The sequence below is a fragment of the Macaca mulatta genome, chromosome 3, assembly GCF_049350105.2.
Source record: "Macaca mulatta isolate MMU2019108-1 chromosome 3, T2T-MMU8v2.0, whole genome shotgun sequence".
NCBI classification, from domain to species: domain Eukaryota; kingdom Metazoa; phylum Chordata; class Mammalia; order Primates; family Cercopithecidae; genus Macaca; species Macaca mulatta.
The window spans coordinates 86,381,727-86,395,141 of NC_133408.1; the positions used below are offsets into that span (position 1 = coordinate 86,381,727).

General features: G+C 40.9%; 1 protein-coding gene across 5 annotated transcripts in view; it reads left to right on the forward strand.

The window, feature by feature from the left end:
* Positions 1-13,415, forward strand: part of GLI3 (GLI family zinc finger 3) — a 278,995-nt gene that overhangs the window by 186,933 nt on the left and 78,647 nt on the right. For all 5 annotated transcript variants that reach the window (XM_077997988.1, XM_077997987.1, XM_015133673.3 and 2 more), the window contains 2 exons: positions 5,935-6,140; positions 9,131-9,277. In XM_077997988.1, coding sequence (XP_077854114.1) covers positions 5,935-6,140; positions 9,131-9,277 — 353 coding nt within the window. The remainder of the gene's footprint in view (positions 1-5,934; positions 6,141-9,130; positions 9,278-13,415) is intronic.

Genomic DNA, 13,415 nt, shown 5'->3' on the forward strand with positions numbered 1-13,415 from the left:
CTTATTCTTGAATGGACACAGAGGCCTTGCATACAGGAGCCAAGACACAGGGATAACGGAGCGAGGCATATCTTCCCAGCTGTGCCCTGCAGCCCCAACAGCCATCTACAGTTTGGGAATCTGTGGTGCCCAGATGGCAGTTTGTCAGACTTAGGTTGGAGGGTCGCCGGCATATTTCTATATTCTGTTGCTGCAACATAAATAGCATGGAATGTCTGTTCTTGGACCAGTTCTGAATTTCAGTGTTTTTCTCAGAATGTTTGTTTGTTGTTTTGGTTCTTCCCTCCATGGTTTGTATCTTCCTCCAATGACTGAGCCACAGACAGTCCCAGGACAGAGAGAAGGAGACAGCCACAAAGACCGAAAGCGGTGATCTGCAGTTCATTTCTCTGTGTATCTACTAAAAATATACGTCAAGGAGACACCTATAATTTTTTCCTGGCACTACTTATAATCTTCAAATGAAGATTTTTAACAAGCTTGACAAATATTTACCAGGCCAAGGTGATGATAGTTTGTAGGAAAAGATGTCATTTCTATGGGAAATTTTGTGGCCGCCTTCTCCATACCTCCTCTGTCCTCTTCCTTCAGTGGAATTCAGCCCTCCTCTGGTCATAATCCTGAGTGCCCCTCACACAGCAGTGAACACACGTCTGCCTGATAAATTTAAGGAGCTTAACCTTCTCTCCCAGATTTGCTTTCCAGTTAAAAACACAATAATTGGGCCAGGAGCAGTGGCTCACGCCAGTAATCCCAGCACTTTGGGAGGCCGAGGCTGGCGGATCATCTGAGATCAGGAGTTCAAGACCGGCCTAACCAACATGATGAAACCTTGTCTCTACTAAAAAGACAAAAATTTAGCCAGGCATAGTGGCGCATGCCTGTAATCCCAGCTGCTCAGGATGCTGAGACAGGAGAATCGCTTGAACTCTGGAGGGCGGAGGTTGCAGTGAACCAAGATTGCGCTGTTGCACTCCAGCCTGGGCAACAAGAGCGAAACTCCGTCTCAAAAACAAAAAACAAAACCACAATAACTGACAAATGATCTAGCTGCCAAGAATATGAAGGTGGCTCTGTTAGGTAAGATTAAAAGCACCTTTATTTAAAGACTATTTACATATGTCAGGAGGCTGTTTGGCTATTGTAGTTCAAGTTTGGGTGCTCAGCTTTGTTTGCTTAGAAACTCATTTTTGTCACACTGTAGCACTAGAGAAATATGCTAACCCAGCTCACGAAAGCCTAATATGGAAACAATTAATAAATGACCAAACTTCAGTGAGAAACTGAATACCAGCCACTGCTCTGCTAGGGAACTGCCCCGCTAGGGAACAAATCACCATTTGGACTTTTTTTTTCCCCTGAGTTTAGAATCAGAAGAAGAGAAGTGTTGTTGGCAGGTTCTGCAAGAACATCAAGAACCACAGCACTTAGGCACTGTGTTCCTACCTTTACACACAGGATTCCAGCCCTCATGGCAGCCCCTGGAGGGAGCTGTGATTGTTCCAATTTTGTGTATAAGGAAACTGATGCTTGAGTGAGGGAATAAGTGAAGAAACCTTCCAATCCCATTCCTTCAGAGCCCTTGCATTTAATTACTCAGTCCATTTTCTTAACCACCTCATGTACTTTATGATTTTACTAAGGGAGGTCCTGGAAAATCCTAGGAGTGCCTCCAAGGTGCTGTCAGGGAGACGAGCAAAGCCGAATGGTGTGATCAGATTTGCTATGGAAAGGGGATTCTTCCGCACAAAAAAAACCCGCACACAGATGTTTATAGCAGCTTTATTCATGGTTGCCAAAACTTCAAAGCAACCAAGTTTTCCTTCAGTAAGTGAATGACTAAATAAGCTATTCCATACAATGGAATATTATTCAGTGCTAAAGGAAATGAACTTTGAAAAGATATGGAGGAAACTTAAATGCATATTACGAAGTAAAAGAGGCTAGTCTGGAAAGTCTACATACTGTATGACATTCTGGAAAAGGCAAAACTATGGCGAGGGCAAGAAGATCAGTGGTTTCCTGGGGTTGGGAGCTGGGAAAAGGAAGAAGGGAAGAATTGGTGATTAAGGCAGTAAGACTGCTCTGTATAATACTGTAATGGTAGATACATTTGCCCAAACCCATAGAAAGGATAACACCGAGAGTGAACCCTAAACTGTGGACTTTGGGTGATGATGATGTGTCAGTGTAGTCTCATCACAAATGCACCGCTCTGGTAGGAGATGTTGATAATGGCAGGAGGCTATTTATATGTAGAGGCAGGGGGTATATGGGAAATCTCTGTACTACAGCTCAATTTTGCTATGAATTTAAATTGCTCTAAACAATGTCTGTTGCCGGGCGCGGTGGCTCAAGCCTGTAATCCCAGCACTTTGGGAGGCCGAGACGGGCGGATCACGAGGTCAGGAGATCGAGACCATCCTGGCTAACACCGTGAAACCCCGTCTCTACTAAAAATACAAAAAACTAGCCGGGCGAGGTGGCGGGCGCCTGTAGTCCCAGCTACTCCGGAGGCTGAGGCAGGAGAATGGCCTAAACCCGGGAGGCGGAGCTTGCAGTGAGCTGAGATCCGGCCACTGCACTCCAGCCCGGGCTACAGAGCAAGACTCCGTCTCAAAAAAAAAAAAAAAAAAATGTCTGTTAACAAAAAGAATGTCTTAATATTTCAGTATTTGAAATCACATAGTATGTTGCATTTGCTACCCCTAAATGCGTGTATATATGTTTATATGTGTGCATATATCTGTGTACATATACACATATGTACATAAATATGTTTCTGTTTATGTGTATTACGGGTGGAATATGTTAGCACAATATGTGATGTATATGTCACATGTGAGTTTACATATGGATGTATGTGTATATTTATATATGTGTGTGTGTGTCTGTTTTGAGCATTCAGTATATACTAGGCTCAGTACCTGAGACTTTACTCATGTCAACCACCCAACACTCCCACGAGGTTATCTGCCCCATTGGACCTTTAAGGAAGAGGAGAAGGTGAGTATCAAGGCTGAGGTCCACTCACATTGAGTCCCACTGCTTGGATGCATCTGTATCTAGAATTCCTGATAACCCCCTTATGACTGTCTGATGCACCTGTATCTTTATCTTCAAATCCTGGAGGAACCCTCCTTTCCACTGTTGCTTCTTAGCACTGTGTAAAAGGACCGTAGAGCCCAGTGCTCCTGCCAGAGAAGATATGACCAGGTCTTGGGCCCTGGTGGGATTGCTTCACTTGTGGGAAGCTGGTTTAGTAGGTACCTTTAGTGTTCTGGTGGGAAAAGCTTGAATCCAAGTGAAGCAGTCACAGGGACATCAGACTTGATAGACTTTTGTGAGGAGAAAACAGCTTCCTTTTTTTTTTTTCAATATAAATATTTGTATTTTTATATGAATACAATATATAAAAATACATTAAAATAGATAAAACTATTTATATTTATACACATGAATGAATAGATGAAAATAAATAAATAAAAAATAAAATAACATAAGCAAATAGGCCAGGCACGGTGGCTGACGCCTGTGATCCCAGCACTTTCAGAGGCTGGGAGAGAGAGAGAGAGAGAAAACGAATGAAAGAAAGAAAGAGAGAAAGAAAGAAAGAAAGGAAAGAAAGAAAGAGAAAACAGCTTCCTAGGCTTTCTGTGGGATTGATGATAACCCTAGCCTGGCCTCTATAATTTTTGTGTTTTTCTAGATGCTGATTAGTTTTCCTGTGCATAATTCTCCAAAATAGCATTTGGACCTCTAGGGATATTCTTACTATTCTTTTCAACTCTGGAATTTTGGAGAAATAATAGGTTTCAATCTTTGAGTAAATCAAGAAAAGGTAGTAAGAAATGTCATTGCCCACCCTGATGTTTAGTTCCTGTTGCTCAGACCAAGTTATTCCTGGATCGCAAAAACTGACCCAGGAGGCATCATCTCATGGCTTTCTTGAAATGGCTCTTCTGCATTCAGTGGCACCAGTCCCTCAGTGGAAATCTATAAACAAGTTTGTGTTAAGAATAGGTTGGAAGGATTGCTTGTCCTTTCTTGTGAAGAATGAAAGAATGAATTAGAGCATCCCCTGTACCTTCTAAGGTAGCAAACACATCTAAACAGGGTGTAAGATTTAACTAATGACAGACACGTCTAAATGGAGCTTAGTGGCTGAGTTAACAAGAACAGAAAGCTAACTTGTTTTGTAGTAAAGAGCTAAAATAGGAAAGACTAATAGGCTATGTTGATCTCTATTTAAACAAGCCATTTTACTAATTTCTGATTGCGTATGAAAGCCTCAAGCCGTTTTGAAAAGAAATAGCTATTTGCTGGTGGTAATTTCTTACTCTTCCCACGTGTAAATTTAGAAAACTTTGGAGTTTTATTTTGCTTTCCCAAAGTAGCATCTGAGTAACAAATAAAAAGCCTCTTTTTTTTTTTTTTTTTAGTTCAAGGTGAAAAAAGAATCAGAAGAAGAAAGTGAGAAAATCCATCCCCACCACCATATTTCAACTTCTTTTATTTTCTACTGAGAGAAAATTCATTATCTGATCTTTGATTTCATTTATTTCAGTGCCTGCGCTGTGCACTTAGTGGAGCTGGCTTCTACCAAGATTATATTCTGACAGGGTGATGGGGGCCGGGCTGTGCGTGAGCATTTGCTTTGCAAGGAGAAAATGTGTTTCCCCCTCCCTTTCATTTCACTCCTAAACCCAGTGGTGGAAGAGGAATTTGCTGTTCTCAGTTGATCTCTGTCTGTCAGGGCCTCTCCTTCCTATGGCCGCACCCTCTGTGAATGAGGAAAAGGGGGAGCACAAGTGTTTGACCTGTCAGAGCCAGTTCCCTGATTATCCATGCCAAATGTTTTCCATTAGAGAAGGAACTTGGCGGTACAGGAGGTTATGCAGACTGGCCATTCTGGAAGTGGCTGTCTCAGAGTGTGGCTGTGGCTGTAGGGCGGCAGGTGTGAGGGGATTCTGAGGAATCTCTCTCCAAAAGCCGATCAGGATATCGTGGTAGCAAAGTGTATTTTAGAATTTATTTGTAATAACCAAAAGCCTACATTCTACCTTAGCCCATTATAACCGAGGCGGGGACTTGATCGAAAACGCATTCTTCCCCAACTTTCTAACCCGGGAGCACTTAGTTACTACTGCTCACTGAACGTGGCTCATCGGGATGCCTCATGGAAAAGGACTAGAGCAGAAAGCTGACTCCAGGTGCTGCTGCACAGAGAAGAGGAGTTGCCTTCCAAACACTCACACCTGGATCCATAAAACTCATTTTACTTACCACCGCGAGACCCTTGGAAGTTAAACAGACATATGCCTGGATCGTTAGAGTGACCGATTTCCCGTTTCTAAGCAGATTTTTGCAATGGGTCTTCTTCCTTACAGGCAGCTCTGCCATGTGCACGATCAGGCTTCTAGACCAGACAAATGTGGGATTGTATTCTTTCATTCTGTTCTGTTCTTTCCTTTCCCTTTCTTTTTTCTTTTCTTTCTCTTTGTCTCTTCTTTTCTTTCTTATTTTTATGCAACACCATGATAGTAAGAGGTAAGTTTTAAATGGTGACATTAATATTTGGGTCAAGTGGACAATACAATTGTAGCAACCACTTGAAGCCCAGTTGCCTGTTATTTAGAATTTCTTCTCATGGAAGAAGCCATAGGCTGACCTTTATTTTACTGTTTTGGAGTGCAATGAAGTTTCTCAGAGGTCAGTTTATTTTCCCAAAGAATTGCATAGCGATGTTCTGTCTGCATTATATCATGCTGATTTTAAGATAATGGTACTAAAATGTATTTGCCTGTATTTTTTTTCCACAAGGCTCCTTTGAATTCACTTAAAATCTTACTTATTTTCTTTCACAGACAGCCTCTGCCTATGGAGATATTTGTCTCATGCATACTCCTTGTGTCTGGTTTTCTTTATACCCAGGACTTCTGCCTTATCTAGTAGCCCTACATATCCGGACCTGCCCTTCATTAGGATCTCCCCACACCGGAACCCCGCTGCCGCTTCCGAGTCTCCCTTCAGCCCTCCACATCCCTACATTAATCCGTACATGGACTATATCCGCTCCTTGCACAGCAGTCCGTCGCTCTCCATGATCTCAGCAACCCGTGGGCTGAGCCCTACAGATGGTAAGTCTAGGATGGATTCTGCTTCCGGAGATCACACAGCCTCCTCCCTACTCCTCACTTGGGATGTGTATAAAGTAGACCTGATGTTTAGTGAGTGCGTCCCATGTGCCAGGCGCTGTACTCCGTGCCTTACATGCATGATTGCGTTTCAGTGTTGTAATACCTCATTGGCAGTGGTGGTATTATCTCCATTTTCAGGTCAGAATAGCAGTGTGCAGTGGGGTTTACTTGCAACGCAGTCATCCCGTGGCTAGTAAGGGGCAGAGGTGGAATTCAACCCTAAATTTTTCTGATTCCCAAATCCCTGCTGGTAACTAGGGTTCTGTTCTGCTGCTTCACATATGATTAGACTGGTCCTGTAGCCATTCACACACATGCATGTGTAACATGAATGTTTTACTCACCTTCTGATGAACACCTTTCTGTTCTCTGTGTTTGAGAGGCACATTTGTACAGATGTGTCTGTTAGAGCAGGGCTTCCCAAACTCTAGTGTGCCTGTGAATCACCTGGGGAGCCTGATAAAAGGCGATTCTGCATCAGGTGGGGACAGGTGGGGCCTGAGATTCTGTGCTCCTCAAAAGCTGGTGATGTCAGTGCTGCTGGTTCCTGGTCCACACTCTGAGTGGCAAGGTCTTAGAAAACAGCATGGTCCAGGGCTGTTGCCTATGCTTTCTATCCTTGACCATGCCACATGAAAACTGCTTTCTATCCTTGACCATGCCATGTGAAAACCAGAAGAAAAGTGTACTGGGAAAGGAAATGAGCTTAGACTTTATCATACTTTTGATGCTCATTTTAGGCTCTCAAGGATCAAATTCCTGTTGGTTCTATTAGTCCCCCCATTACTTTTCACATGACCCTTCTTAATTGGAGCTGTGTATTCTCCTGGTGTCAACTTGTAAACTGGTCCTTTGATTCAGGAAAGGTATTTTCCATTTCATGCACACATAGAAATTCACTTGCCCAGTAATCACTGGAATCTGAATGAAGGTCCAGAATTGCATCACCTATTAATTACAGGTAGCAGACACTGAATTCTTTGCAAGAGATCACAAGTCACCACTGCCTGTTCCACATCAGAGAAACATTCATTTCACTGAGCAGTGCTTGATGTGACTTCCATGCCCTATGCACGTTCTCTCGGTAGACTCCTTCCTGAGGCTGGGTGGGCATGGTGAGAAGCTGCATGAAGTGTCTCAGGAAACATCCACTCATTTGGGTTTTCAGAAATAGCTTTCCTTCAGCAACAGCCACTTTTTTTTTTTTTTTGATTCAGTGCAGTGAATTTACTAGTTAATAATAGTAATATAAGTAGCTAAAGAGTAAGTTTTGCACTTTGGGCAGGATTGACATTTTATTTTACTTTGAGAAAGAGTCTCACTTTGTTCCCCAGGCTGGACTGCCTTGGTGCAATCTCAGCTCATTGTACCCCGGACCTCCTGGGTTCAAGTCATCTTCCTGCCTCAGTCCCTTAAGTAACTGGGACCACTGGTGCACACCACCGTGCCTAGCTAATTTTTATAATTTTTGTAGAGATAGCGTTTCACCACGTTGCTCATGCTGGTCTCAAACTCCTGAGCTCAAGCGATCCACCTGCCTCTACCTCCCAATGTGCTAGGATTACAGGCATGAGCCACTGTGCCTGACCAACATTCACATTTTAAAAATAAAAATCAAATATGAATTAGATTTTCTGCTTCAGATTTTATTTTGCACTTGAAGAACTGGAGAGTCATCTCCTTCAGGTACTTGGCAGTTGGGTGGAAATGACTAAGAAGAAGAATAGACTGAGAGAGAGAGGGAGGCTAGCTGACAATGGGCTTGGAATTATGCCTGGCCTGCAGAACTTTATTCGGGCCAGTGGAAAGTTATACCATTAGTTAAACTACTGAAAGTACTCCTGTCATCTGCTTTGCCTAGCATTTGATGATGAGTATATATAGCACATTCTTTGACTGGTTGATTTGCCTTCCTTTTCTTGCCTCTCAAGAATCCAGTTAATATAATCAAATAACGTAATATGGCGAATATTTCTCTTGTGGCCTAAAGTTTTTTTCCTTAAAACTATATATTTACCATGTATCATGGATAAAAGTATATGAAACAAATATAAAATACCCACAAACCTATCACTAGAGCGCTGGTATTTCTAGATAATTGTAAAACTTTTATTGATTGAATGCTATGTGCTAAGCATGTTACATACATAATTTAATTTTTGCTTCTGACGACCTCATGGAGCCAGTTTAAATCCAGATCTCTGTGAGTCTGGAGGCCACCCTCAGAACTGCTACAATGTCTTGCTGCTTTTGCATGAAAATTGGCAGGTGGAAACCGGTTATTATCCTGTTAGAAAGCTGAGTCTTGGCAGTAAATTGCTCCAGATTGATAGGTATATTTTCTTTTTGATTTTGTAATGAAGAAAAGGAAAAGAGCGCTTTTAAATTATGGAATGCAAAATTGTAGCTTATCATTCAGTTGTGTTATTAAAGCTGTGCTGCCTTTTTTCATACTGGTAAACCCTGACTTTTCATGTGAGTGAGAGTTAACTCAGACACTCTTGTCAGAAAGCTTAGAGAAGTATTTTAAGTATGTCTGGAAAGATATCATAGTCCTCTACGTTGTCTACTGTTGTAAGAAATGCAAACATACAGCGATTTGATGTAAAAATGATTTTATTTGGGGAGGCGAATGTGATTATGTACATATATACATTTTAGTCATTCTGATTTGTTGGTAATTTCTTAGACCAACATCAAAAACTTTGTAATGCATTTCACTTTTTTCTATTCCTTTCCTTCAGTTTTATTTTCAAATAAAAGATGTTTAATGGACGTAAGAGCACAATTTGAGTTAAAGGAGCTTTACTCTAATAAGCCATGAAAGGAATTGCTGATGTGGGTTGTGTGATGGACTCTGAGATGCCTCAAGAGAAACTTCTAGTTGACCTTCTTTCACTAGTAACCGTACATTTCTTGTCTCCTCCTAGCTCCCCATGCAGGAGTCAGCCCAGCAGAATACTATCATCAGATGGCCCTGCTAACCGGCCAGCGCAGCCCCTATGCAGACATTATTCCCTCAGCTGCCACTGCCGGCACGGGGGCCATCCACATGGAATATCTTCATGCTATGGATAGTAAGTGACGGGGCTGTTTTCTAGAGTCTTGGGAAATGACAAAGGCTACTTTATGAAACAGAGAGGAAGATACAAAGATTAGGTGATAGTGTAACTTTTTGATCTGGAGGAGAAAGTGGAACTACCACTGTCTGGTGCTCTGGTTCCCTTGGTTTTCTAGAAGCTTCCACAGATTTGGACATCCTGGGACTCACTGTTTAGCTCAAGGATACCAGTGAACTGGCAGATGCAGGCAATTGTAATTGACAGCGATACATAAATATTAACTGGTTAAAAAATCCCAGCCCAGGTGACATAGTGAGATCCATCTCTACAAAAAATTAAAAATTAGTTGGGTGTAGTGGCATGTACCTGTAGTCCCCGCTACTCAGGAGGCTGAGGCTGAAGGATCACTTGAGCCCAAGAGGTCAGTGCTGCAGTGAACCTTGGTCACACCACTGCACTCCAGCCTGGGTGACAGAGTGAGACCCTGTCTCCCCCAACCAAAAAACTTTTTCCTGCCGTGATTCTCTTGATAACAAAATAAGGGGGAATGGATTTGATATATGGATGAACTTTGCCCACTCACGCCTTGGTTTCGTGGATTTTATGCTTTAAAAAATTAATTTTAAAAAATACCTGTTTTGGTTTTACATTTTTGCCTTAATTGATTTAGTTTGCCCCATATGTTTTCTTTACAGTAAAAAAATTATATTCCACTAAAACCATTTGTAGCTGCTAAATATGAGAGGATCAGAATAGTTATCAAGTTATCAGTAGTTGCCAAATAGCTTATTTGGAAAAAATGAAAACTTTTTCCAAATCAGAAGGGACTACTTTTAGTGCTTAGCAGTGGAATAAGATGAGATTACTTGATGCATGTTGTATCACTTATTTTGGGGTTCCTTAGGTGTGTAATGATTTTTGTGGGTCACTTATGTAGATACGTAGACAAGTAAGCCTATAATTACCTCTTGTCAGAGCATTCCAGAGCACTCATCTCTTCAGATCCTTTAAGGACACATCCATTTGCAAGGCGTTCTGAAGCGAACCTAAAGCATCATCCAAGTCATACATCAGCAAAAGCCACTACCTTTGAATAGGACAACAGTACGACCTTGAGTAGGGCATTTGCTTAGAGTTTTGTTTGTTTTTCCTAGTAGCAGCAATTAACTTGTGTTTTTCTATCTACAATCTATTTGGATTCTTCTGTGACAGAGGGTGAGCATATGTCAGCTCTAGTTATTCAGTCCTGAGTCTTGGACTAGAAAGAAGGTGATTGTTTCATACAGAGGTAAAACCTCTACAGCCTTAGTCTGCTTACCACCAAGGACTACCTTTGTGTGTTTCATTGGAACACAAGATTCTGTTGGTTTCCACTGGGAAGCTCATTACCACACAGGAAGTAAAAGAAATGTGTTACATCTTCTTCAGGGGTTCTGTTGTTTGGCTTTGCAGCATAGAGAGCTTACATTTCAGATTCATCATAACCACATTTCAATTAGCGATTGTTGAAAAAAAAATTGTGTTATTATGCAAATCAGTTATTTAAAATCTGCAAATAAAGAATTAAAATAAGAGAGAATCCTTGGAAGGTCAGCCCGCATTACTTTCCCTATTTGATGAGAATGTGTTTAGTCAGGCAGTGGCGGTTTTTATCTAAATAAAGAATGAAGCTACCCTTTTACTTTGTAAAAACTAATTAAAGGAATTTTAATTTGCCTGAGTATATGGTAAATTGATTGTCATTAAGTAGGAATTTAGATGTCCTATCATTCATCACATAAAAACAAACCTCCTTTTTCTTTGTCAGAATTTCTTATTAGAATAGAGAAACAAAACAATTAACAGAAAGTCAGATCGGAGATATCTGTGTTAGAACAATAAGAATACTCTGGCTTATATTTAAGAAGGAAGTGGTGTGATCAGTGAAGAACTGGGCTACTTCTCTTTTGGCTGTTTTGAAAATGCTTACCTTGTATTTTAGCAACTCCCCTCAACAGAGTATCCCAAATCACTGTCCCCAAATGCTGACTTTCTCTTCCTTTGCTTGTTGATTAAGGAGTTGGGAAGAGCATATTAAAGGACTGGAAAGTTCTTAAGGCGCTATATTCTTTTCCTCTAAAGTAATTGAAGTAGCATTTATTAATAGTTATTTATTTATAATATAAGAAGATTGCCCAGAAATTTCGACCATAGGATATTTTTTTCCAACAAAGAAGTGAAACATTAATCTTAAATTCCTACAGTGGATGTCCATCTGCAGTGGTAGATCGAAACCTGGGATCTATCTGGTCACTCTGATCCCTTGCTACGGATATTTAGTACTTCTTAATAAACACAGCCCTCAATAAACTGGGTTCAGGTGAGCACCTGACTTTTAAATAGTGGGCATATCTAGGTTTCAGCAAGATGTCAGACAGAGTGTTTATAAGAAGCTTGTTAGGATAAGCTAGTCTATTTATGGTCCCAATTCTACCTCTCAGGGTTGGAGTAACCTTAGAAGATGAGAACAAATACTCCCTATAAGGAACATTCTAGAGATGAGGATCCATGAAGACCATTATTTATATTGGTGGAAATAGACTTAAATAAGAGCCAGTCTTGGAGAGAAAAACAGAGAGAGGAAAGGTTCCAGCCAGGCTATGAACAAGCCAAAGGGTTTCATGGAAAGGGTGAAAAGGTCTTGAGAGGCCCTTCACCCTCTTTGGAGGATGCGAGGGAGATCTAAGGCTCCTGGGGTTTGAGAGCATCAAATGGGCTTCTTCCTTTTGCATCACAATTAGTGATCTAAAACATTAGAGATTTTCTAGGGATATATCCACTCTAACAGGATGTCTAGCATGTGCTGTCACTTCTAACTTTGCCTGTGATCACTGAGTACCATTGAGAAGGGCAGTTATTGTCCAGGATTATATGGAAGGTGACAACAAATCTGGTTTGTCCTTGGAGTTACTTGGAAGTGACATGTATTTCCTCACTGAAAAACTTCCATGATGAAATTAGCCTTTCATAGTGAGTAAATGTGAAGGAGTTGTGTTTAATAAGGCAGATGCCATTATAAAAGTAAGATGCTGATTTAAATGCCTAAAAATATTCACAGGCCGGGCGCATTGGCTCACCCCTGTAATCCCAGCACTTTGGGAGGCCGAGACGGGTGGATCACGAGGTCAAGAGATTGAGACCTCATGATCCGCCCGTCTTTCACCATGGCCAACATGGTGAAACCCTGTCTCTACTAAAAATAAAACCCTGTAGTCCCAGCTACCCGGGAGGGTAAGGCAGAAGAATCAGTTGAACTTGGGAGGCAGAGTTGCAGTGAGCCAAGATTGTGCCACTGCACTCCAGTCTGGCAACAGAGTGAGACTCAGTCTCAAAAAAAAAAAAAAAAAAGTACATCGTTGGGATTGCTATTTTGTAGTAACATGCTCTGAATCAGGCTGGTAATGAAACTACTGTAAATGAAGGAACTCATTTTAGATGTGCCTGAAAGAAAAATTTGAGTAGGTACCACATTTATCATTCAAGTTGGTTTTTAAGTTTTATATGTGGATGGCACTAACTTACTAAATTTCAGTTTGTGGATTTTTTTTTCATTATTTCTGTAGTATTGACGACAATAAAGTCTTTCATATTCATCTATCCCATTTTATTAAATTATCTCTAAGCATGTTGGATTGTTATCTTGTATCAAGAACCATCTCTATTGAATAAAATATTCCCAAAGAATTTTCTGGAGACCAAGAGCCTGGACATTTTTTTTTCTTTTAATAAAGAAAGATTACCTACTACTTCAGTTTTTCTTGGTACTGCAAAATTGCCATGTTCCTATAAACTGATATACTCATTCTATGAGGTCTTAGAAACCCTTCATTTTACTTAAAACGAATCATGTTTTGTTTGCCTCTTACCTGGTAAGATTATGTTCTCATTCTTTCATTAAACTTTAGTTTGGTGACTCTGTAATGTAAATGTGACCTTCAAAAAGGCAGAATGGACCTGTGGGCCACATTCATCTCTGTGTCTTGAAACTCACATCTCGATTATCTACCAAATTTGAATGCAAATTGGCATTTAATTTTGAGCTCTTTAGGAAGAAACCATTGCATTAAGTTGGTGTGCATTTAAGTTTGAGTTACTCACCTCCAGATTTGGACTC